Source organism: Pectinophora gossypiella, chromosome 22, assembly GCF_024362695.1.
Source record: "Pectinophora gossypiella chromosome 22, ilPecGoss1.1, whole genome shotgun sequence".
In the NCBI taxonomy this organism is placed as follows: domain Eukaryota; kingdom Metazoa; phylum Arthropoda; class Insecta; order Lepidoptera; family Gelechiidae; genus Pectinophora; species Pectinophora gossypiella.
In genome coordinates this window covers 11,238,582-11,266,361 of record NC_065425.1, presented here as the reverse complement: position 1 = coordinate 11,266,361, position 27,780 = coordinate 11,238,582, and the positions used below count along the sequence as shown (strand labels likewise).

The window sequence follows — 27,780 nt, the reverse complement described above, 5'->3', positions numbered from 1 at the left end:
GACCCTGTAAATTACGGATGATCGTATGTGTACAATCAAAGAGCAAAAGTGCAGTCACTGAGCCCAGCGAATTATTTGCAAACAGTGGTGAAATTATGAACCATTATGTGACGTGTTATTAAGGCCATTTTTTTTGGGACGTGTGGTTTGGAAAATCCTTCATTGAGTCGATAACCCATCTTGATGAGGTTGGTCATCAGAAATCAGAATAATCTTGTTGAAGGTCAATGTAACATTTTTGAATTTACGTCATTTCGCAAGGTCTTATGGCTGAGAAGAAATGACAAGAAACTGCTACAGAACACATCTTTTTAATCAACGAATGTACCTATACCCAAACCTAACAAGTTATTTAATAACTAGAGGAACACATTTAATACCAAACATTTTTATCATTTAGGTAATTATTAATCTTATAATAAGCTTTTTTACATAAAGTAAGCTTCACGTGAGTTTTAAATTTATTTTCTGACAAATTCAAAATATGATTTGGTATTTTATTGTAAAAACGTATACAAAACCCCAAATAAGATGAATTTAATTTACTTCATCTAGAATCTTCTTTTAATCGATTGACTTGAGCTTGAAGTGTATTACGTACTTTAGTATCTGTCTATCAATATTGTTAGACTACTCAGCACGATGGCGCAATGCCGGTCGAATAATGCACAAATCTTACTTTCAATCTGTTATCTAATAATGTTTTAAGCTAGGTGGCACGGCATACAACCATCTTTCCGTTGATGTAACGGATCGAAACTGGTTTTTCGGACATTGACATCATATACCTATTATAACTAAAGTTGAATATGACAACATTTACATAAATTATGTTGTTACTTTATCTTTTCTTGTTCATCATTATTGGTTTTATGTAAAATATGTTTTTACTGAATTGACAAAGTTTTTATGTGTTTCTTAAAGGAAAGATAGTGAACAGGGAACGTTAATTTCTCGATATTTCTAATAGTTGGATTAACGACTGCACAGTAACAATATGAAAAGATAATTATTATTGAAGACTAACTCACGATTTATCACTCAAGATTTGTCATTGGCGCATCGCTAGCCGCAGAAGCCAGAAGAAAAAAAAAATGAAGTTGGACAGTATCCTAGGTCAAAGATAAATTATTAAATTTTGTCAATAAAGACAGATCTAAAACTGACGAAAAACATTTTATATTTAACTTATTTATGAATTTTAATCAAGAAAAACGTAAGATAGAATCAAAAAAATGAGTCAGACATTTTATCAGGTTTTCTATGACGTCACAGCGGGCTTTTTCGTATTAAATTCCATAGTAATTTCGTGTTTTGACGTTTAGAAAAAGTAACTGATTTGACTAGTTGGAAACTAGCCTATTTTTATTTTCGTTTCAAAATTTTCCTTTTGTAAATTAAATGTCTGGTTATCACTATATTACTTCATACGTATTTTTATCCCGTCGACCAGTTACAGGTATGACAAATCGTATTGATTATGTTAGTTAACGGCCCATCGCTCACAGGCGGGTTTTACGACATACCTGGGAAGTCTAGGCACAATAAATATGCTTCTCTCGTGTGGGTTGTAAGATCAATGACCGAGCTCATAAGCCCTGGTGTCAGGGTTACTATTGAGCCGCCAAAGGCCCCTGATATGGCTCATATAAAAGTATGATGTGCAGTTGTTCATTCCGCCCGAATGATAAATAAAATAAAATTAAAAATTTAAAACTCGACCAATCCGCACTGGAGCAGCGTGGTGGAGTATGCTCCATACGCCCTGTGTGCTGTATGCCGCAGCAGTGGGACGTATATAGGCTATTTCTGTTTTTTCTATTTATGTAACTAAAAACTGAATTTCAAAGATCCGTAAAGAACGCCATAGCATTCTTCATGCTACTTTTTAGGGAAAAATAGGGCAGTGGTTTCCCTCTTACCCTCCGCCCAATGAACTAAAGAGTTGTAATGAATGCTTATATTTTTGTTTTGTTTTCTTTATTTTTTCCGACTAAATATTCATCATCACTAATTTAAGAGCCACGCCCTTGTCGGCGTAGCATTCTCCATGCTACTTTTGTACTAAATATTAATGTGTGTATATATTAATGTTGTATGTGTAAATGTATATGTGTGTCGAAGGTTTTATCTAAATAAATATGTTTATTATAATAAACTATTTTATTATTATTATTATTAATAACTAGTTGTAATTAAAACAATCGATCGATTCCAATGATTTATTAACAAAATTATCATTTCTATATAATCATATTTCTATCTTCCATTAGACTAAACTAGGATTATCTTACACAAAAACATTATTTTTATTTATAATAAATCAAAATATAAATGGGAGACTAACATTTAAGTGCCCAACAGAAGGCGGTTTTTTTTTTATAATTATAAGCAAAGGATTTTTACACAATACAGCCTTTGTCTTTAAAAAGTACATTATATAGACCTCACGTCTATGTGGCGCCATCTATTGAGTTCTGAATGTTAGCCACCATTTTAATCATTTATTGTAATTCAAAATTCTATAAATCAAATCAAAATGCGCCTGTCGAGAACTAAAATAATATATAATACTTATAAGAAAAAACAAAAATCATCACTTGACATTTTTAGATAAATAATACAAGGGAATTATTTTGGTAAAACTTTTCAAGTTTCAATTGGCAATACTCGACGTTTTGGCATCAATGTTGCCACTTATGCTAATAATGAAAATTACTTTATAATGGGCCCTTGGAACTTGATGATAGGGTAAATAGGATTGTATTTTGTCGATATATTAACAAACCTAATGCAATAGCAAGCTAAATTAGAATCAGACAAAACGGTTATAGGCTAAATTGAATTGTACTGGTTGTTATAATATAGCAATTTAATTTAGCCTACCAGTAATATAACACTACTAGTTATAATTTTCTTGAAAACCGAATTCCTGGAAAACTTGTAATTAAACCCTTATTTTCTTAAATCAACTTATAATATTCTATAAATAAAGATGTCTGTATAACCTTCCATTATTTTCTGCTTCTTATGCCTTTTTTTTAATTTTATTGAAACGAAAAATGCTTTTAAATTTACACTGTCTTTATTTCATCAAATACTATTTTTACCGAGGATTCCTTAAGCGGATTTCATAATAATATTTTTTACTACTCATTTGGTTTTATACCTTGTTAAAAAACTACAATAAAACTAGGTAAATACTATGTCTACTTAACATTGTTTAAATGCTAACCGATAATAATTAATCGCTTTTAGAACGAAATATATTTGGCAGGAAATAGTAGAAAAAGTGTGTGTATATGGCAACACTAATACATTCAACCAATCATATTAAATTTATAAATATGTAATGACTGTGTTGCATAACATAAAAGAAAAAATCTACTATTTTTGCCAATTATATTTATTAGCTTAGCTAGCATTGTACGTATAAAAAAATCTTTATAATCGGTTACAATATCGATCTAATCCATTTATTGCAAATGCTCCACTTGCGTACTTACAAAAACATGGTCAACCCAACAAAATGTGTCTTGTTGTTCTCAAAAACCGGTGTGTTTTAAATTGTTTTTCATTTTTGTGAGTTACAATTCCCTGTACATTTGACAGAGAAATTCGCGAAATGCGCAATTCCCATAGAGGCGGTACTGACAACACGGACACTTCGTACAAAAATCTCGTTCTTACCGTGTGACGCCTCAACTCGAGTGTACGAGCGAGAAAGAGAGTGCAGGCGCGCTTCCGTATTGCTTAACGACTTTCATAGGTCAAAGCGGCCTCTATCGGTGGTGTGAGGTTTGCTACAAGCTCTTATTAGTGCAGAGACGAGTGTCCCTTCTATATGTAGTATTACTGTTTATTCTTTGACGAGAGAAGTGCATTTCTATAATTCCGCCTCTATGTTCATTGAGCTTAGAGCGATATTACATCTTGCAATAATTCGTCAATCATGACTTAAGATTCAAACAAAAATCGTCCTTATTATTACTATACTGTGATCGTTATTTGTATGGTCATTTATGGCATAGATTCGGTGGTTTAATATTGTGTTGTCATGATTTATTCGTGATTAATTTGTATGATACTCATATTTCTTTCTTTATTTTTCTTTGTTAGTATCATTTTACAATTAAAATGAAAGCCAAATGGTAATCCTTAACGTTTATTGCTTATAAAACTCGCACAAAATATATTTTTGAACATGATTCTGTTCTATCGTTCTGATCGAACGTTTATTTTTTTATTTAGGACACCTCCACGTTGCGTTTTAAAATGAACTCTTGAGAGTTCAGCCCCCGTAGCATGCCGTCCGCATAACGCGCGTGTTGCGATAAATAAACCAACCCTATTGGCCATTTCCTGTCACAAGATGTAGCCTGAGATGACGATTGGCTACACGATAAATAAACCAATTATATTGGCGCAGTTATCGCGTCGCGCGCGGTATGCTGCCACCATGTTACGGTTGCAGATGAGATGCGGTTTACAGAATGTTTCTTAGAAAAAAATATTGGATCAAAAGCTTGGAATTATTCTTCAACCAATCTGAAGTGTAGGCCTTATTTTAGTTAGGTTTGCCTCGCGTGGTATTCGCTACTTGGTCGATCAAATGAGCCATAAGTATAATCACTGAAAAGATCACACCTGATGGTAAGGCGTGCGGCCTAGCAGTACGTACACCAGAACCGAGATTTTTGTGCAGCTTCTTTTCCCCGGCTATACAGGTTGTGAGGAGCTGCAGTAGTTTCAGGCGGATGAGACGTTGGTTATGTAAAAAATGACGGTTCAAAGTGTAACTATGTTACCTACTGAATAAAAAATATTTTTGAATTTCGAATTTGATGAAATGAAGGCTTATACCTATCGTTCATATGTCGTCGACCACGCTGGCGTATCGCGGTCCTAAACTGTTTGTTGTAGCGATCTGATTGATCGCCTTCACGGCTTGACTTATCCGAGTTTTTTACAAACATTCTGTAAACTGCATTCCAATTAATGTAACCTAGCCTAACATGATGTGCTATGAAATGACGAAATAATATAAAGAAAAATATACTAACAAACAAATAGAACAAAAAATGTGTAAGTAAAAACAAAAGTAATTAATGTATTTATTTTAGTTTTAATGTAATGTAAATTTAATTTAATGTAATGTAAAGTTATGTGTGGGCTTAGATTCCTGAATAAAGAAATTGAATTTTAATTTTTTTATTTAATAAATAAACAATTATTTTATCAATTCATAGCACGTATATAATCACGTAAATTTAATAATGGTCGCATGTTTAAAATCACGTCGTACCTACAAATGGTACACGCTTACTGTCGATTCAACTAAACATAGAAATATAATTAACAAAAGCTCACGACTATACAGAGTGTTAGTGTCACCGTAATTAATACTAAGGGGGATGATTCAGATCATGATTCTAAAATCAAGTAAGTATGTAGTTTTGCGACGGAAATTTCCACTTGATATCAACTCAGAATCACGGTCTGAATCAGCCGTATTAGTTTTCGTTACGATGTCACTAACAGTGTTATTCTAACACCCATACGTACCCGTACGGCTGCTACGTACTTATACGGGGTGTAAGTGACATCGTAACGAATACTGAGGGGGATGATTCAGCTCACGATTCTAAGTTAATATCAAGTGGAGGTGGAGGACAAGAGTCCTAGTACGGCTTTGAAATAGATTACTCTGGGCGCCATCCCAATCGCTTCAGACAGAGTACTGCGGGGCGGAAGGCAAGAGGGTAACCACTGTCCTATTTTTCCTTAAAAAAGTAGCATGGAGAATGCTACACCGACAAGAGCGTGGCTCTTAAATTAGTGATGATGACCACCTTAAACCAGATCTTCACTTACCATTACCATATGCAACTGTGGACACGTTTTAATGAAGATAAACGAGAAAACCACGCTCTTGTCGGTGTAGCATTCTCTATGCTACTTTTTTAGGGGAAAATAGGACAGTGGTTACCCTCTTGCCTTCCGCCCCGCAGTACTCTGTCTGAAACGATTGGGATGGCCACCAGACTAATCTATTTTAAAGCCGTACTAGGACTCCTGTCCTCCGCCTCTGAATAGTACTGACAGTTACTGCTGCCCTCTGTCAGGTTCCAGGTCAAAGGTGGTATGCTTGCCTATTAAATGCCTTCACAATGAAGGTCCCCAGATCGTAGTGAAGGGGAAATATAGACTATATTTAGCAGAATCGACAGGACAATCATCTAAATTAAATAATGGATACGTTTATCAGCCATTATCCAATCAAGACGTTAGTAGGACAATTACAAGTAATCTCAGTAAACGCTATAAGGACTAAGATAATGCGAAAAACTTTAATTAGCTTAGTTTTACAATTGTATAGCTAAAGCTGTCTTTTTCTTGCACATATCGTGCTTGGCCGGACCAATGGGGAGCGCTGAAGGCTCTCACCCGGTACCATGTTTAGCATATCGTTTGAGAAGGTAAGCAATAAACACATAATACCGGGTAACCGGGTTACCGGGTTCAGGTGCGGTAAGAACCCGGTATTATGTGTTTTAATAATGATAATAACCACATAAAGCTCAAACAATGTAACCAAGTTTTACAGTTGTAAAAGTAGCTGTTTCTTTCTCGCACTTATCGTTTGAAAAGGATAACAATATTCAATCCGGCTAATTATTAACCCGCTGTATTACAAAACGGCGTTGTTTTAAAAACGTCTAATCGTAGAGTGATACGGCGACATTTATATCCAGTGGCGGCCCCGTCTTGGCTGATTTTATATCCATACACATTATTATGTACAAAAACGATTTCACTTCATAGTGCTGTTCATAAAAAACATATTTTTTTTTACTATCATGGTATAAAAAAACAAGGTATTTAATTAAACACACATTCTGCAAGTTCCCTTTTTTGAAATTGACAACAGTGTTACATTTTACATACATAGATATATAGCATCACGCCTGTACCCGCAAAGGGTTACGCAGAGGTGTACAGTACATACACCTAGACCTCGCTAGCTATACTTCAAACCAATGTCATATGAAGCGAGCCTATTGCTATTAAACAAGCACAAATATTGGAAACCACGTGATATCAATTATCTATGATGACATGAATTCAAACTCATAAAGTCAAATTCAGTGGTTTAGAGCCCAAACCTGGATTCGAACCCGTAACACTACGATGTAAGCCAGACGTTTTCCTAACAGGGCTATTACTGATTTTTATATAATTATAATTAAGTATTTCATCATCACCAGCCCATTAACGTCCCCAGTGCCGGGGCACGGGCCTTCCCTATGGATGAATAGGGAGATCGGGCTTTAAACCACCACGCGGCACTATGGAATATGGTAGAACAAACGCGTATCAAAATTCATTTTTTCACCAATTGAAATAGGTCCTTCTATCAATGTAATATAATAGTTCGAAAGTCGAAGATTCATATTCTGTAGCGCAATTCATATTATATTTGGTGAAAGTAGTTGTTTTCATGTGGTAAAGTTAAGGTTCATGAAATTGGGAAATATCAAGTTCCTCATTGACGATTTTCAAAGTCAGATAGTTTTAAAACTTAAAATGAAAGGTATATTGTATTATATATTTTTGAAAAGCTTATCTATCGGAAAATTTAAACAAATTAAATTGATTGTTTTTAATACGAATATATACGTAAAAAAAATTAAAGAAGAAATGGAGGAAAAAAAAGGTTTTCTTCAACTTCGTCGAAGCTTTTAACATTTACCGGCGTTTACCGGTGCTTTGAATTTAATGTTAATTGATAGTTTAGTTACTTATCAACAACATATATAAAAATTAGCTGCGATTTTTTGCGAACTTTGGAGATATGAGATAAAATCGAATCCTAGTCAGGGAACGGAAATTGCTATCAATTGCGGTTTCGTGGTTGACTTGATTTAACAATACTTAGTGGTATAGTTTATCAATTGATTATTTTATATTGTTAAGTTTTTATCATTTTGGTGTCATTTTCCGTGAGAAAATAGATATCTGAATTAATTCACACATTCTGAAACAATATATAAAGGGAGGTAACAAAATATGTTTCCATTACAATTTCAGTGGTATTTTCGTATAGTACGGCTATTTTTCTCTTCAAAATGTCTACTTTTAACTGTAGTAAACGTGAATTAATAGAATCTTATATAGAAGGCGGTAAAACGACTGCGGCACTTTCGTCATATTTGGAGGAAAAACAAGTATCAGAAGACAATATATGTTTTATAATTGGTAAAATCCAACAGACTATCATCCCTGCGTTTAATAGACGCTGGAAAGAAGCAGCACGCAATAAGAATATATTTTTAAAAAATAACACAAATTGGCTGGATTCTGAATATTCCGTGACTATACCTACATCAGAAAACGTGTCAACAGACTCAGCACCGTCTACTTCTTCTGGTAAACGAGGAAGACCGTGTGTGACATATGGAGATTCTTCAGAATCAAGCAAAAAAAGAAGAAACACTATTTTGATGAACGAATATGGTTTGGAGCACATTCTGGGCGGATATCTTCAAGGATTGCGTTCTATGGGAGAAGGAACGGAAGCAAAACTAGTTGAAGAATTCCTTCTTAAGGTTAATGAACTGATTTTAGATCCTGAAGCTCACCAGGTGTAAATGGGAATGAACCTAACAAGAAACCCTATTACATAGCTAGTTAAATTAATAATATTAAGAAAATTTTGATTCATTTCTATGTTTAGCATAATGTATAGCTATAGGTACTGTACCATTTTTTATTTTATTTTATCATTAATATGATAAGTTATGTTAATTGAGTAATTAGTGTTAAGAAATACAGGTAAGATAATATAACTAAAAATTTAAATTTCAATAAATATATAGCATTTTAAACGATTGTGAGTTTTCTTTATTTAATAAAAAAAATTACGCGTAATTTCAATTCACCAAACATTACTTATATGAATTTTTATATATTCCTTTATATTAGTGCAAAATTACATCGCTCTATCTTTAAAATTGACGGAGTTACAGATTTTTGATCCGAAACACACCCAAATATTCCACAGTGCGCGGGCCCAGTGCGGATTGATTAACGACTGCTAATGCAGCCGGGACCAACGGCTTAACGTGCCTTCCGAAGCACGGAGGAGCTCGAGATGAAAACTTTTTTTGTGGTCACCCATCCTATGACCGGCCTTTGCGAAAGTTGCTTAACTTCAACAATCGCAGACCGAGCGCGTTTACCGCTGCGCCACCGAGCTTCTCATTAAGTATTTATTATAACATTTTCTCGATAATACAATCATAATTTATACTTTGTTTTCTTATACCATATATTTTTATATATATTCTTTTACAAGTGCACATCGGCATAGTATTGTATTTTGAACTTTATTACATCTCATTTGTATCAAATTTGTAATTTCACTCCTGTAAAGGCAATATTCTAGACGTGACGTCATATGTGACGTCATTCTTATGTTTTAACACTTATAACAAAGTATTTCTAAGTTTTCCTCTATGCAGTACGTGATTTTTACCATAGGATAAGAAGACCAGCCGGGTCTGCATGACAACCGCGCCGCGCGCGGTGCGAATTATATTGAGCGCTTCGACTAATAGCCGTTTGACGTCCATCTACGTAGATAGCATTCGTATCGTTTATTCATCCAAGCGCTCGATATAATTCGCACCGCGCGCGGCGCAGTTGTCATGCAGACCCGGCTGGTATGCTCAAAACTGACAGCTAACATTTCAAGGTTAGCCCAGCTGTCACCCCACCCTGAGTTACCATTTCGTAAAAAATAAATTACCCACGACCATTGTTTTTAATTTTGAACATTTAGTAAAAGAGTTACTTACAGTTTTAGTGATTTTTATATATGTGACAAGTCTCTCTCTCTATTTAAGAGCTGCGCTCTTGTCGGTGGAGTAACCGCCATTCCTCTCTTCTTCCCGCCAAAACCTTCACCTCCCGATACGACACGACCTGCACCTTCTCTTTTATTTGTTTCATAAATGTTCTCCTAGGTCTACCCCTTCCTCTCTTCCTCTCCTCTTTGTTATAAATGAATCGTGTCGTATCAGGTGGCCAATCATATTTCCTCAAATTTATTATTAATTTATTTATTTTCATTTTTTTATCTTTATTTATGTGACAAGTAACAGTAATTAAATACATTAGCCAGTAAGTCACTTACTTGTTGTAAATGTATATGTGTGTCGTAGATTTTACCTAAATAAACGTTTTTATTATTATTATTACTTAATTTTCAATAATAAAATTTACGTCTTTCGAATGTTGGAGATACCAATTTAATGGTAACACAGTTGGTAACACATACGTCATCAAAGGGCTAGCAATGGCGGCTTGTCATAGGATTGAGCATACCTGGTCTTCTTATACCATGGTTTTTACTAGGCTAGGCAGTGGAGTGTGCTTCAGGTGGTATGGAGATGTAAAGAAAAAATGTTTTTTTTTTTCTCCAATCCTCACAGTCTCCTTAGCCTCTACACTACATGTAGGGTTAGAAAATATCCGATATTTATAACAGCAATAGCATCACGCCTGCATCCCTGAAGGGGTGACAGACAGAGGGGTATAATAGGGTGTTAGTGACAACGTAACGAATACTGAGGGGGATGATTCAAACCATGATTCTGAGTTGATATCAAGTAGGAAAATTTAGGAAAATATGTGTTTTTTTAAATTATTTTCAGTTCTATAATATTGCTTTTTATAGATCCCCTGGGGGGTTAAAATGGCCACATCGAAGCAATTCATCTAAGAAAGCAATATTGCAATTTGACATTTACATACATACATACATTAACTCACGCCCGTAATCCCTAATGGGGTGGGCAGAGCCACAAGTAATCAACCACTGTTGATACGATGTCATAAGCTGGATGATAAACCTTATGGCGTTAAGGGATCAGCCTATCGCCCATAACATTAGTCCATCATGTTAGAGGACACAATCCCTCTGTCGGTTTTTACGACATGCCCGGGAAGACAAGCAGCTGAACGTGTTCTATGTTTTTAATTTGACATTTACGCACACAAAAGCGCAATGCAAACAAATGTCAAATAGCAATATTGCTGAAGTTAGCCACAACAGACTAGATGTTGTTATCTTTTTATGATGAATGTTGTGTTCACTTGTAATCGGCTTACACATAAGTACTGTTTCACTTTGTCTAATTATGTCTTAACTAAATGTTATAATGTGCATAGCTGTAATTGATCCATTAATAAATAGATAAATAAATATTGCTTTCTTAGATGAATTGCTTCGATGTGGCCTTAATCCCGCTTAGCTAATGAATTATTGATATAAACATCGGATATCCCGCTACAAAGCTACACACCTCCTAATGCACATTAGTTGCGTACTCACATAACAATACACCGTTTGTTATCCTTCATGTCAGCATCGGGCGTCGGCGGCGTCACGGTGAGCTGCGGCGCGGGGGCGGAGGCCGAGGGGGGGGAGGTCTTCAGCGTCTCCGGGTCGAAGGTGTCGGCGGACGCCACGGGGGCTGTGAGGGGCAGGTCGGTGTTGATGCCCACGATCTATGGGGAAACATTATTAATAATAAAGACCTCATTGCACACAAATTCACAAAACATTTACAGGATAAACTTATTCTAAGGTGGGCAAAGGCGGCCTTATCGCTAAGAGCAATCTCATTATTATTATTATTTATAAAGGTACATACAACATTGAAAAAGGAAAGAAGACGAAAAAGAAGAAGGGAAGAGAGGCCTTTGCCCTGCAGTGGGATACTGAAGGCTATTAATAATAATAATACAACATTACAGTGTAACCCAATGCGCTGTATGACGAGAAAACAATATAAAAACTAATATAAAAAATAAACAATGAATGAAAAAAGAAACAAAAAGAAAAATAAAACAATAAAAAAAATACAATTTCAAAATTAAAAAGTAAACTATCACACAATAAATAATAATAGAAAAAACAAAAGAGTAAATTATTAATAAATCTTCTCGCAAATTGGCATGTCTGGTCCTTTCTATTTTCACTGTTTGATTAGGGCACTTCCGTCTAACTGACAAGATGATTTTCTCAGGAACGCGTTGAAGTATCAAATTCAAATGTCAGTTTGAACACATAGAGCGGATGAACGATAATAGGATTACGAAAGCGAAGGTAGGGCTGGCAGAGAAAGACCTAGAAGGATGTACATTGACCAAAGACGTCCTTAGAAAAGATTCACTGCGATCTACTCTGAACCAGCGTGCGTGTACGGTCACGAGTATTAATATGTGTACGCTTTGAAACTATGTCACATTAACTTTTTGACAAATTAAACCGTAAGTCACATTAAATGTCAAATATGTTAGTGCGACCGAGCGCGTTTACCGCTGCGCCACCGAGCTCCTCAACACGTAAAGCAACTTTCGCAGAGGCCGGTCATAGGATGGGTGACCACAAAAAAAAAAAAAGTTTTCATCTCGAGCTCCTCCGTGCTTCGGAAGGCACGGTAAGCCGTTGGTCCCGGCTGCATTAGCAGTCGTTAATAACCACCAATCCGCACTGGGCCCGCGTGGTGGTTTAAGGCCCGATCTCCCTATCCATCCATAGGGAAGGCCCGTGCCCCAACAGTGGGGACGTTTATGGGCTGATGATGATGATGATGATGATGTTAGTGCGACAGGGTTCTAAAGTGGGTACATGATATTGCTCATGACTATCATGAAAGGTGACCGACAGGAGCTCCGCCGTCTGATCTGTGTGTGGGCAAGGGCGCGAACGAAATACTTGCAATACTATGAGTGTGGCTCGAGAAGTTTCAAGACACATTGTTTTTTTTTTTTCGTCTCGAACCAAGGCGAATTTCTCGAAGCTTCTCGAGTTCGAGACTTCTCGAGTTAGATACTTCTCAAGTTCGAGACATCTCGAGTTAGAGACTTCTCCAGTTCGAGACTTCTCGAGCGGAAACTCTATTAACTACTTACATCAGCGTTCCTCCGTGGTAGCGGCGTGGAGGCCACAGTCCTCCTGAACGGCATTGCGATCCTCTCCAACAGTCTCATCCTCTTGCCGTGCAGCACCCCGCCTGTCTCCCCTGCTTCGGTGGCGACCTCGATGCTGTCGTCCGCCTCGGGCTTGCGCTTGCGGCCCACCACGGTGCCTGTTGGGCGGGTCGGCTCGGATACTGAAACTGGAGATTATACGATCATTCATATATATGTGGGATAATGAAATAACTCGGATATTTTTTAAATGTCTTTACTCCTTTTTAATACACACACACCTTATATTAAAACCATAATCATCTCACCCGTCCGACATCGCACCAAAGACTCGCCTTTCTTACTTTTTAAAACTGCCTTACGTCCCATTCATTATCCATCCTCCTTTCACACCATACACAATCAAGTTCCCATTCATTATCCTTCGTTTTGAGTCGTCGCTGTCGGTCGCCGTCGATCGGTTGTGTGTGAGTCACACTGTGATAATCGTTGCTTGTAAACAATGTCTAAAGTGGTAAAATGTTCGTCGTGTAACATTGTTATAAATGAGGTGTTAGCTTTCATAAGTAATAAAATTGAAGTCATGGATGAGGAGAGTCTCGGCCGTCTGTGTGCTACGGGGTTCTCGGAAAGTGACATAAAAATTGCTAAGGATCTTCTATTTGACTCCATATCGACTACAAAACGGAAGAAGATAAGGAGGAGGCAGGGGAAGACCCTCAGGGATATCGACGATATCATATGTGTTCTCAAGGAATTACGTCCTGAGGAAATCCCAATTTTCGTCGCTCGAGAGCTTCATAAATTACCCCCTGTCACGTTTGATCACGTCGACGTCACCCGGCTACTTAAAGATAATTTAAAGATGCGATATGATTTAGACTATATAACGGAGAAATATGTCACCAATAAGCAATTAGAGGAATTAAAGCTGGATATTGAGAATCTAAAGAGATCGTCTATTGTTAATAATTTCCCTAATAAAGTTAATTTTAAACGGGGAGCGTGTCTGGTGGACAGTTTTGAATACGACAGTGGTCCCGTGGGTTTGCCTCCAGCTCATGTCGAGCAAGATGTGTTGGAGGATCGTCTTCATTCACCACGAAACACTTGCAGTAACATCTCTTTAATAGACGGTAGCAGAGAAATAAAATCGCCGGCGGAAATTGTAAGAATATCAACGACCGATGACGTCGCCGAAACAGCTGATAGACCGTTAGCAACCGCCGCCACCGGTACGACGAGGATGAGTCATGTATGCACACCGCCTGCGCCCGCGCCGCATCGACACACGGCCGGCCCGATCGTGCCAGAACAAAACGAAATAAAAACGAAAACATCAGATGTTTCGCAGTGTGTGGAGACGAAGTCTCATGATGGAAGGTGGAAGGTGGTTCAAAATAGGAAGAGGAACCGTTTTGCGGCTAATAGGGGTATTGCCGCGGTCGAAGAAAACACTAACTTTAAAGCTGCCGATATTAAGGTCCCTATTTATATTTACAATGTTTCGAAGGCCACGACAGTGTGTGATGTCATTAACTACGTACAGAAAAAAGTCAACATTGCCGTCACGTTAGTAAAAATGTCTATGAAGGTAACGAAGGATTATGACGCCTACAAAGTTTTTGTTCCCAAACAAAGCTTGGAAATGTTTTTAAAAAATGATTTCTGGCCGGAAGGGATCGCATATCGACGTTTTGTAGATTTTGGTGAAAAAAGAAGTGTTAAAGCTGGGCAAACGAGTAAAAATCTACACAAGTAATGGCTGGTACAACTAAAATGATAAGCTTTAACTGTAAAAATGTGTAAACTGTGTGAGATCGCTGTGTCGCACCGCAGATATAGTTGCGCTGCAAGAGACCTGGCTTCTACCACACGACATCCAGTTTCTGGGGAGCATCGACGACAACTTCGCGTTCACAGGCAACTCGTCCGTGGACACGTCTGTCGGAGTACTTAGCGGCCGACCGTATGGTGGAGTTGCTTTATTATGGCGGAAGGCGGTGTTTCCTTGTGTCTCGGTGTTAGAATGTAAGAGTACGCGTCTCGCCGCTATTAAAATTACACAAAGTGATCGTGCGTTTTTGATTATTACGGTGTATATGCCATATGAAAGGGCAGAAAATTTAATAGAATTCACCAATTGTTTGAGTGAAATCTACGCCATTGTTGAGAGTAATGATGTGGAAACAGTGTTCGTTCTCGGGGATTTCAACGCGCATCCCGGTGAGTCATTTACCACCGAACTTTTAAACTTTTGTAATGAACAGTCGTGGTCATGTATTGATATGGAGTTATTACCAAGTGATACCTACACATTTGTGAGTGACGCGAACGGTAGGCGGCGATGGTTAGACCACTGTGTGGTGACGGCCGCGGCGCGAGACACTGTGTTGAAAGTATCTGTTGTTTATGGTGTCTATTGGTCTGATCACACTCCATTTTTAGTGGAATGCAATATTAAAGCTATTAAACCTAAAACGGTGCCTTCTTACAATTCGCTAAATAAAGTACAATGGGGTGAGAGAGATGATGGTCAGATAGATAGGTATCATGGGTTTTGTCATTCAAAACTAAAAGACGTAGATTTTTCGTCTGAATTTGTACACTGCGCTAACAAGTCATGTTCCGATGGAAGTCATAAGTTAATACTTGATAACATGTACCACAGTATTGTTTGTATTTTATCGAAGGCTGCAGAATTAACTTACAAGGGCGCTGAGGGTAACAGACGATATAAGTGTGTTCCTGGGTGGAACAAGCATGTCGGCGGCGCTCATAGGGAGGCGCGGCATTGGTATCAGACATGGTTAATGTATGGTAAACCTAGTTCGGGATATTTTCATAGTAAAATGTGTGAATCAAGAAAAACATTTAAGGCTAAGTTAAAGTACTGCCAAGATAATGAAAAACAAATAAAACTTGATATAATTGCACAACATCACACTAAAAAGCAGTTTGGAAAGTTTTGGAAAGGTACCAATAGGTTGAACCCTAAGACGAGTCTTCCTGTGAGCGTGGCTGGTACGAGTGACCCACGCGATATCGCAAATAAGTTTCAGCGTCACTTTCGAGTTCAGTCGCAGGCGTCTCGGGAGCACGTTGCTGAGAGCTGTCATGAAACGGAGGAACATGTACGTTTTTCAGCTAAGCAGGTAGCAGGTGTCATTAAAGGAATGGTCAGAGGGAAGTCCCCAGGACATGACAGCCTCAGCATCGAGCACCTGAAATACGCAGGAGTACATCTTCCAAGGGTACTGGCACTCTTCTTTAATTTATGTATCAGTCATTGCCACCTACCTGACGACTTAATGTATACACTAGTCGTACCCATAATGAAGAATAGGACCGGTGATGCTTCGGACCTAGGAAACTATAGGCCTATCTCACTTGCCACTGTAATAGCGAAAGTACTGGACAGTTTGCTTGACAAACATTTGGGAGCGCATATTGAGCTGCAGGACAATCAATTTGGCTTTAGGCCTAGCCTGTCTACGGAAAGTGCGATCCTGTGTCTCAAGCAAACTGTGCAGTACTACACGGAGAGAAACACGCCAGTTTTTGCCTGCTTCCTAGACCTTTCAAAAGCATTTGATTTGGTATCATATGATGTACTGTGGAAAAAGATGGTCAACGACACGACCCTGCCTCTGGACATTGTTTCAATATTTAAATATTGGTACAGTAATCAGAGGAATAGTGTAAGGTGGGCAGGTGTGCATTCGGACATGTATAGGTTGGAGTGCGGGGTGAGGCAGGGGGGGTTGACCTCACCCAAGCTCTTCAACTTGTACATGAACCGATTGATCGAGGAGCTGAACAGCACCAACGTGGGATGTCACATCGACGGGGTTTCTGTAAACAATATTAGTTATGCTGACGACATGGTGCTGTTGAGCCCCTCGATTGGTGCATTGCAGCGACTGCTACACATCTGCGAGGCGTACGCGGAATCCCACGGGCTCAGATATAATGTTAGCAAAAGTGAATTTCTAATATTCAAAGCTGGGTCTAAAACTTATTCCACACCGCCAGTCACCTTATGCGGTACAGAGATGAAGAAAGTGGATATGTTTAAATATCTGGGGCATTGGGTGACCGATACGTTGAGCGATAATGTGGATATTGAACGGGAGCGCAGGGCGCTGGCTGTGCGATGCAATATGTTGGCTCGCAGATTTGCACGTTGTACTAAACAGGTTAAGGTGACGCTTTTTAAAGCGTACTGCCAGTCCTTCTACACGTGCAGTCTGTGGACTGAATATACGCGGAGTTCATACAGCGCCTTGAGAGTTCAATACAATAACGCGTTCAGGGTGCTGTTTGGGCTGCCGCGTTTTTGCAGTGCGTCAAAAATGTTTGCCGATCACAATACAGATTGTTTCTTTGCAATTATTAGGAAGAGGTGTGCATCGCTATTGAGGCGCTTACGTTCCAGCTCAAACGGCATTCTGAGCGTGTTGACTGATAGGTGGGACTCCCCACTGCTGGGCCACTGGATGCGCTTACATACTGAAGTGGACTTGCAGATACCGGTGACCAGGCGGTGGGAACCTGCTTATTAGTAATGTGTTGTGTTAATGTGTACGTTTTCTTGTTGTTTATAATTGTCGAGCCGTGTCGTGTGTAAATGTTATTTTATTTTTATCGTTCTATTACTAACACTAGATTAAGTTGTTTATTGCTTGTTACTAACCACTATGGAACATGTCCGAAATAAACTCTTTTTATTTTTATTTTATTTTATTTATTTTTATTTTTATCCTTCCATGGCATTCTCACTTTCCTACATATATTTCCATTGAATGTTTATCTCAGGCGGGGCGAATTTCATTTTTCTATTCTTCTTCTTCTTCTATCGTGTGGATTGTGAGGAGAATTACCAACCCCATAAACCTTGGTGTCAGGATTTTTCTATTATCTGGGGGGTTAAAAACGCCACATCAACGTAATTCATCTAGAAAAGCAATATTGCTATTTGACGTTTGTTTGCATTGCGCACTTGCTTTTATATGCGCAAATGTCAAATTGTAATATTGCTTTTTTGGATGAATTGCTTCGATGTGGCCTTTTTATGCCTGTGGTTGAATTAGCAGAGAAAGAGAGGCAAGCAGCCTAATAATAAAAAAAAAATATAAGTAAGTTTAAAAACTGAAACCCGTAATGAAATCTAAGGGAATGCAAACAGTGCCTGACAGAACTTTAAGAGCAACATCGCGTTTGTCTCTAGTAAAGTAGTAACTTGTAAAAATTTATAGGCATTCCTCTGTCATCGATAATTATTATCTAAATAAGTGTTAATTAGATTTAAAGGTTTAGCTTGTTGGTTTATAACTTGCGAAGTATATGAAAACTAGTCAAGTAGGACCTTAGGCTTCTAATTTCTTAATATATTATCCTAAGTTATAAGAAGAAATTATATTTTATGTTGTTATAAATAAATTTCAGGACTGACCATTGAACTTGATATCCATTTAGATCTCACTTCTTTTGTCGTTGAAGTTTACCAAGTTACCACGATATTTGTGCAATAAATGATTTGATTGATTGAAGTCAACAACCAAGGCGTGATGATGCAATTTCATGTGCAAAAGATCCTCGCACATAGCGGGCATGTGAGTACAGCATTTAAATATGTATAATTGATCGCCGCAGGCGGGCGGGCTTTCAATTCATCGCGCTTGGCGTCAAACGCCAAGCCAAGCAAATCAAGGCGTAGGTATATCATAATATTAAACTTGGCTCTCATTTATTTATGTTTTTGATGGGATAGACGGGATCGGGGCCTCCGTGGTCCAGTGGTTGAACGTTGGGCTCACGATCCGAAGGTCCCGGGTTCGAATCCCGAAGGGAAAAAACACAAAAATCACTTTGTGATCCCTATTTTGGTTAGGACATTATAGGCTGATCACCTGATTGTCCAAAAAGTAAGATTGCGTGCTTCGGAAGGCACGTTAAGCCGTTGGTCCCGGTTACTACTTACTGATGTAAGTAAGTAGTCGTTATATGAGCCATGTCAGGGGCTTTTGGCGGCTCAAAAGTAACCCTGGTGGGCTTGATGAGATTGGTACTCCACCTCACAACCCACACGATAGAAGAAGAAGGGATAGATAGTTGGGCAACGGTAATACTGACCGTGTGCGGTGGTCCTGGGCACGTGTTTGAGCGCCATCTCTTTGAGCGGCTTGTAGGAGCGGCGGCCGCGGATGGTGCGGAGCCCCGACAGGTACGAGCTATCGTCCAGGGAGGGCTCCTCGAGGGACGTCTCCGTGATGTCCATCTCCATCGTCGTGTTGTTGCCTGGAGGGAACAAGATTTTTTGTAATGCACAAGAGAAAAAAAAAAGAATAAAAAAAGAAGTGTTGGTGGTGGTGGTAAATGTTTTGTAAATTTGTGTGCAATAAAATGTTTTAATGATGAGCTCGGTGGCGCAGCGGTAAACGCGCTCGGTCTGCGATTGTCGAAGTTAACAACTTTCGCAAAGGCCGGTCATAGGATGGGTGACCACAAAAAAAAAGTTTTGATCTCGAGCTCCTCCGTGCTTCGGAAGGCACGTTAAGCCGTTGGTCCCGGCTGCATTAGCAATCGTTAATAACCATCAATCCGCACTGGGCCCGCGTGGTGGTTTAAGGCCCTATCTCCCTATCCATCCATAGGGAAGGCCCGTGCCCCACCAATGGGGACGTTAATGGGCTGATGATCATGAAAATGTTTTATTATTATTATTATAGGCAAACATTTGACCACAATGACACCTGATTAACCCCGACCACACCCCGGACACTACATACATAACACCTCGTTTTACACAGACACTACACATTGACGTTATCGTACACGCGCATCTGTATGTGTGATGTCTGACGCCCATACGATTGAAGACGAGAAGGGGGACGGGGGAGGGGGTGTTTAAACCCTAAGTATTATTCCCTATTCTATGCCCTGACACCAGGGTTGATGAGGTTGGTCATCAGAAATTAGAATCATTTATTCAACGTAATTATCGTGGATAAACTTGTTGAAGGTTAATGTAACATTTTTGAATTTACGTCATTTCGCAAGGTGTTATGGCTGAAGAGAAGAAATGACAAGAAACTGCAACAGCAACACATATTTTAAATCAATGAGGGTACATTACAAGTTATTTAAACTAGAGGAACATATCCACCTCTCAATACACACGAGAAAACGGATGAATGTTTTTTAGGACACGTGCCTCTATGGTCTAGTAGTTAAAAGCGTTGGGCTCACGATCTGGAGGTCCGGGTTCCATTGACACTATTCTACGACCCCCGTGGTCCAGTGGTTGAGCGCTGGGTTTACGATTCGGAGGTCCCGGGTTGGATTCCCGGTGGGGACATATCACAAAAATTACTTTGTGGTCCCTTGTTTGGTTAGGACATTACAGGCTGATCACCTGATTGTCCGAAAGTAAGATGATCCGTGCTTCGGAAGGCACGTTAAGCCGTTGGTCCCGGTTGCTACTTACTGATGTAAGTAAATAATCGTTATATGGGCCATGTCAGGAGCTTTCGGCGGCTCAACAGTGACCCTGACACCAAGGTTGAAGAGCTTGGTACTCCACCTCGCAACCCACACGATAGAAGAAGGTTGACACTGACACCGTCCATCGTTTGGCGCCGTTGAAGTTCAAAATCATGAGCCGTTAAGCGTATCACTCACCAGTATAGTTGGCCATGACGGAGCTGGCGGTGTGGTCGTGCGAGCGCAGGGAGCGCCTGTAGGGGGACACCTTGACCCGAGACTTGCTGTAGTTGGTGTCTGGCTTCCGTGGCTCCTCTGTGGAGATGTGTCACACTACACTTATCGTTACCGTATTCACTTTTATACTTTTACTTTCAGTAATAAAGGGTTAGTTTACAAAGGCCTCCGTGGTCCAGTGGTTGAGCGTTGGGCTCACGTCCAGAGGCCCCGGGTTCGAATCCCGGTGGGGACATAACACAAAAATTACTTTGTGCTCCTTAGTTTGGTTAGGACATTACAGGCTGATCACCTGAGTGTCCGAAAGTAAGATGATCCGTGATTGGGAAGACACGTTAAGCCGTTGGTCCCGGTTACTACTTACTGATGTAAGTAAGTAGTCGTTCCATAAGCCATGTCAGGGGCCTTTGGCGGCTCAGTAATAACCCTGACACCAGGGTTGATGAGGTTGATATTCCACGTCACAATCCACACGATAAGAAGAAGCGGGACGGGTAATCGACAGGCTTAAAATTTATAAAACATGTTAATTTTAGGCAGAAAAAGGAACCCTCTCAAAATTTTCATTGGCAAGTTACCCGACAGAATTAAGTTGACAGCACATGCCAAACTGATTGCATAAAAGCGAGATGCTCCGGTTATTCGATGTCCGGTTTTCGGCGGATAAGAAAATGAGAGGTATAACTTAAAATAAGGATTTGACTGCTGGAACCATTCATTGGCCTTATACGTCTGTTTCAGACGATTTATGACGTCATTGCTTCGAAGAAATGCAGGTGCAGGCCCATCATTCTTAGTCCAGTCGACCAAGCTGTTCTAATCATGCTTTTTTAACATAACATAACAAATACTTTATTGCACAAACAGGAAAAAAAAAAAACAAAACAAAAGAGAAATAGAATCAACTTACCCTCCTGTTCGACGTCAACAACCACGTCCAACACAACTTTATCTTTCTGTCCGTTCTCTTTCTCCTCTCCTTTCTTCTCCTTATCTCCCTTCTCTTCTTTCTTGGGCGTATCTTTCTTGGTGTCGCGTTTCGGTGAGTCGGCTGATCGCAGCTTTCTTTCCGTTGAGGCGTCTTCCTTCAGTTTGAGCAGTTTTGAGTCCTTTGACTGGAATATAAATCAGTGGGGAGTTAATGTTTTGTAAGATTATATATTTTTGGCTGATACGACACGATTCGTTTATAAAGAACATCATAGAAGGAAAAATTGAAGGAAAGAGGTAGACCTAGGAGAACATTTATGAAACAAATAAAAGAGACGGTCGTGTCATATCAGGAGGTGAAGGATTTGACGGAAAGAAGAGAAGAATGGCTATTACTCCACCGAAAATAAGATGATTTCGTGCTTCGGAGGGCACGTTAAGCCGTTGGTCCCGGCTATTAGCCGTAAAAACACCTCCACCAACCCGCATTGGAGCAGCGTGGTGGAGTATGTTCCATACCCCCGGTTGATTGAGGGGAGGCCTGTGCCCAGCAGTGGGACGTACATAGGCTGTTTATGTATGTATGTATACACAATTACGACAGTAATTTAGTAGACAATTCGTCATTGCCTATTGTGAATATTGCGCATTAATTATGATATGAATTCATATTATTCAAGGATTTGCATACATTATTGAGGTCAGAATTGTGACAGAATTGGGAAAATTGAATGCAATTGGTTAATTTATGTTAATATTGTGTACACAGCCGCTTTCCAATGTCGGCATAGGAAATAACAATGTAATATTTATTTTGCATGCATATGACACCGATTTTATGAATAATTGTGATCCTTTGAAATGTGGTGTTGGAGGAGGACGGAAAGAATAAGTTGGACTGAAAGAGTTACTAATCTTCTTCTATCGTGTGGGTTGCAAGGTGAATTACCAACCTCATCAACCCTGGTGCCAGGGTTACTATTGAGCCGCCAAAGGTCCCTGACATGGCTCATGTAACGACTGCTTACTTACATCAGTAAGTAGTAACCGGGACCAACGGTTTAACGTGCCTTCCGAAGCACGGATCATCTTACTTTTTGGACAATCAGGTGATCAGCCTGTAATGTCCTAACCAAACTAGGGATCCCAAAGTGATTTTTGTGATATGTCCCCACCGAGATTCGAACCCGGGACCTCCGGATCGTGAGCCCAACGCTCAACCACTGGACCACGGAGGCCGTTACTAATGAGGAAGTGCTAGTAAGAGAAGTCATCGTTAGAAAGTTAAACAATTAATAGTAGCACTTACATCATCAGAAGCCTCCGCCGGTTTTTCAGCGGCCGGTTGTGGAGTTTCCGGGGTTCGTGTCGCCTTCACCTTTAATGACATGCCTGTTAGTGTGTGATGGTGATGGACAGTCGGCGACTAAAGTGGTCCGGTGTTTGGGCACTTCTGTCGACGACTGTATTATGAAGGAAGCAGAAGGTAAGATGAGGTAATTTCGTATTTATTATTTACAACGGACAAGCTGCGTACTCAAGTTCTATATCGGTATTCCGTAACAGATTTTAAATTTAGAAACAAGAGGTCTCGAACTCAAACCATTTTTTTTAATTAACGGACATTTTGTATAGTGCTTTAGAGTATTATATTTTCTTCTTTAAAATTAAGTCATTGGAATATTCAATAATTTTGTAATTCTGTAATTCTGTAATTTCTCTGTTTAATAACTTCAGCACAGGGAATTCCTCGTCCGCTATCTCATTCACTGTGTTTCTACTCACTATTTCTTCCGTCGGTCTGTCATTATACAGTCATCTTGCTACTTAAGACAGTTCACTCCTTCGATAGTCAACTTGTTATTTAGATAGTCAACCTGATCTTTTGATAGTCAATTTGTTATTTAGATAGTCATCTTGCTATTTAGACAGTCAACTTACTCTTTTGATAATCAACTTGTTATTTAGATAGTCAATTTACTCTTGCCATAGTCATTTTATTATTTAGATAGTCAACTTGCTATTCAATCGCGTTTCTACCACCACTTATAAGCTACACACTACAGCATGCCCTGATACCAGCTCTGCACCCACCTGGGACCTCCTGGTGGCGCTGCGACTGGGCGCGCTCTCAGGAGTAGCGGCTTCAGTGTCAGAGCCCTCATCATACGCGAGCTCGGGGAACTCTTCATCAGCTATCTCGATCACCTCGTCTTCACTCGCGGTCTCTTCGAATACTCCGTTGGTCTCACCGTTGTGTTTCCCATTCTGTTTGGGTGCCCCGTTCTTCTTCGTGTCAGCCTGTGGTGTTAGTTAAGTCATAGAATAAGGAATAACACTACGTCATCATCATCAACAGCCGTACGACGCCCACTGCTTGGCATAGGCCTTCCCCAAGGATCTCCACGACGATCGGTCCCGCACTTTACACAAATAACACTACGAATAGAGGGGCAACTCTCCGGTCCCCAAGTTTCATTTCATTTCATAAGTAGCTAAAAAAAATGTTTAATACTATAAAGGGATGGTTGCAATCTCAACACATGCATAACACTCTCTTTATAAAAACTGTTGCTTTAAAAAATATGTTTAAAATAAAAAAATGTGTATTGTGTATTGCTGCTGAACCGCTGGGTGCGATTGCACGCTGTTACATAGCTGCCCGCGGCTTCGGTGATTCGGGCCGGCGTCATGTAGCTTATTTTTATGTTGTCGTCTTTCGAATCTGTTATTAATACTAGGTTAAGCTTTTTGTTACTAACAAAATATGGACTAGTTTCTGAAATAAATATTTTGAATGTGTATTGGCAAAAACCACATCACAAATTTTCAAACCAATTTGCTTACCTTTCCATTTTTCTCTACTTTATCTTCCTTCTTCTCTTGCGTTTCTTTTTTATTGTCTTTTGTCTCTGTCTTTTTATTGTCAACTCCATTCTTCTCCACTTTCTTATCTGTACTCTTGTCTGCTGGTTTTTCTGTGTGTTTCTCATTCTGTTTCGGTTTATCTGCGGCCTTTTCCGATTGTTTCGTTTTCTCCACTGATTTTTCAGGTTGTTTTGGTTTGTCCGCTGATTTTTCTGTCGGTTTCGGTTTCTCTGCGGGTTTCTCTGTCTGTTTCGGTTTCTCTGTAGTTTTATCTACCTTCTCCGAATTCTTCTCCGCGGCTTGTTTTTCCTTCTCTGCGTTGGCGGCCATTTTCTTTTTCATCTCTTTCACTGGACTGTCCGTCCGGCTCTGTAACAAATAATATAATTTAAAATTAAACAAAGTGTAATTAGTAGCAGGTAAAAACTTCGTAAAAATAAAAAATAAATAACCTTTTTAATAATTATATTTTAATAGTTATGATAATGAAGATATATAATGACATCCAATCAAATTAATTCGTGTAATTTAATAAGATAACTCGTTTCTTAAAATGTTTTCCTACTGTACTGCGTTCAGCTGCTTATCTCTGCGAGTGTTGGGCTCACGATCCAGAGGTCCTTGGTTCGAATCTCAGTGGGGACATATCACAAAAATCACTATGTGAGCCCTGGTTTAGTTAGGACATTACAGGCTGAGCACCCGAGTGTCCGAAAGTAAGATGATTCGTGCTTCGGAAGGCACGTTAAACTGTTGGTCGCGGTTACTACTGATGTAAGTATGCAGTCGTTGCATGAGCCATGTCGGGGCCTTTGCCGGGTCAATAATAACCCTGACACCAGGGTAGATGAGGTTGGTCGTCCACCTCACAACCCTCACAGCCCTTTCATTCCAAACACTGATGGAATGTTTTGAACGTCAATGAAGAATAAAAAACCGATACACCATGAAGAAGTCGATAAAGGTATTGACAGACCGACTGAATTTTTGACAGCAAGACCACTGTCAAATTAGGGACTTTCCAGGCTACATTCGTCAAAAACAATACAGATGGCGCTGTACAGATTTCCCTTTGTTTAACCTTCTAATTTCATGGATAACAGACATAATACGCATGTATTATCTTTGTTTTTGGGTATAAATTCATCATCATGAATTTAAGAGCCACGCTCTTGTCGGTGTAGCATTTTCCATTCCAGTCTATCAAAGGACAATTCCTTGATTTCCCTATAAGACACGACGTTAACCTTTTCTTTAATCTGTTCCATGTAAGCTCTGGGTATAAATGATGACCCTTTTTATTACACCCAGACACAATTACATCTACCACCCATTATTATTCTGATCAAAATAAAAATAAGCAATATAGGTAGCAACGTAATTCTATACATAACGTGATTCAAATATCAAGCAACAATATATACTTCTGCCATTACATTGTATTTTTGAATAATTATGTACCCGATTAATAAGAAAATAGGTAATTATCACGTTAAATCTGCACAACGCCATCTATATGTTTTTTTCGGGAACGTAACCTGGAAAGTCCCTCATTGCAGTTCGAATATAGTTTTAAAGCAGTTCTATTGAAGTTAGAACAAAGTTACCTAAACTTAAAAATGGTGTTGAATCGACAAGTGTAACTATGCTACGGGAGTTTTAACGGTAAAACCTAAGTTATATTATACCATTGATGTTGTATATCAATGTATTATACTAGCTTTTGCCCGCGACTTCGTCCGCGTGGCGTGTTATAAAAGAGGGATCTTTGTGTGTGTGAGAGTGCATGTCAAATTTCAAGCAACTAACTAATGCACTTTAGATTTTTTCATACAACATTTTTTTCCCGCTAATTCCCGTTCCCGTGGGAATTTCGGGAATTCCTTTCTTAGTGCACCTCTACGGTACCTAAGCTACGTCCCTTCCAAATTTCAAGTGTCTAGTCTACGTTTAGCCGTTTAGGCTGTGCGTTGATATGTCAGTCAGTGAATCAGTCAGTTTCTCCTTTTATATATTTAGATTTATGCATAAACGCAAAGGTAACTGTCTAACTCCTACCATTTCCCGCCTAAACTGTTAGACGGATTTTTACGAAAATTGGCACATAGTTGGGGTTTCATGGGCCACCTTGCACTACAAGAGATAGGTATCGTTGGTCCCGGTTACTACTTACTGATGTAAGTACTTAATCGTTATATGAGTCATGTCAGGGGCCTTTGGCTGCTCAATAGTCAATAGTAACCCTGACACCAGGGTTGATGAAGTTGGTATTGTGAGGTGGATACCTCACAACCAACACGATAGAAGATAGTTATCTCTTATCTCTTTCATAAGCTGTGCACTTTTAGCGCGAGAGACTGTCGTTCCGTTTGCACTAGGCCATGATACCTCTGTTCTGCTGTGATTCTAATCACGTTAGGTTAGAGTACGGTCACGAGCATTAATATACACTTTAGTACCATGTCACATTAACTTTTTTAACAAATTGAACCGTAAGTCTCATTAAATGTCAAATATGATAGTGCGACAGGGTTCTAAAGTAGGTACATGATATTGCTCATGACTGTACTTTCGAAATGTAATATAACCTATTTGTTTAGATATGTGCTTGGTTAATGGCAATAGACTCGCCCCCTATTCCATGGGACTTAAAAAATAGCTGGGTGTCTTATAGACTCCTGCCTACATTGGGGCTACATTCTTGATGTTATGTGAAACACTAGATTTTTGACTACCTTATAGGAAGGTAGGTAAAATAGAAAAAGGTGTTATGAAAATGCAGATATGTTTCAGAAAATTTATAAAGTGGTGTTTACCTGAAGGGCACAGCTAGATGTTATAGACCGGTGAGCATGAGACAAAGAAAACTCCCTTGAATTTGTACAATGTATATTTTACAGTTATAATTATTACAGTACAACCATGGGCAGGTAAAAACCCTATGGAGGGAGACAGGTCGCGCTTTGGTCCGTCAGGTTAATTGTCACTCCGTTACAACCATGGGATATCACTCTGTTTAAAACACTGTCCGTATACCTGTAGGCACCTCACTTACTCGAGGACCTCCGACTATCAGGCCTACCTGAGGCGTTCCGGAATACCGTACAGGTGATGAGTTGAGGCCGGCTCAGGCCAGGGCGTGCTAGACGATGGCGGCGCAGCGGGCCAACTGTTACGCAGCTGGCGGGCTGCACGTCCACCGGTCAACCTCGCAGACCTTCACCGGGCCTTATCCGGAGTGTTGACAAAAGGAGAGGC

General features: G+C 39.3%; 1 protein-coding gene across 2 annotated transcripts in view; it reads right to left on the bottom strand.

The window, feature by feature from the left end:
- Positions 1–2,208: 2,208 nt before the first annotated feature.
- The window catches only part of LOC126377069 (ABC transporter F family member 4-like), a 53,363-nt gene continuing 27,791 nt past the window's right edge, over positions 2,209–27,780 (bottom strand). The window contains exons 3-10 of one of the 2 annotated variants that reach the window (XM_050024706.1): positions 24,502–24,891; positions 23,749–23,955; positions 22,964–23,032; positions 21,635–21,839; positions 20,686–20,802; positions 19,138–19,302; positions 12,985–13,190; positions 2,209–11,574 (exon numbers count right to left, since the gene is read on the bottom strand). In XM_050024706.1, the coding sequence (XP_049880663.1) occupies positions 11,395–11,574; positions 12,985–13,190; positions 19,138–19,302; positions 20,686–20,802; positions 21,635–21,839; positions 22,964–23,032; positions 23,749–23,955; positions 24,502–24,891 (1,539 nt within the window). In that variant the 3' untranslated portion in view covers positions 2,209–11,394. The remainder of the gene's footprint in view (positions 11,575–12,984; positions 13,191–19,137; positions 19,303–20,685; positions 20,803–21,634; positions 21,840–22,963; positions 23,033–23,748; positions 23,956–24,501; positions 24,892–27,780) is intronic. The other variant, XM_050024707.1, reaches the window with a different exon arrangement.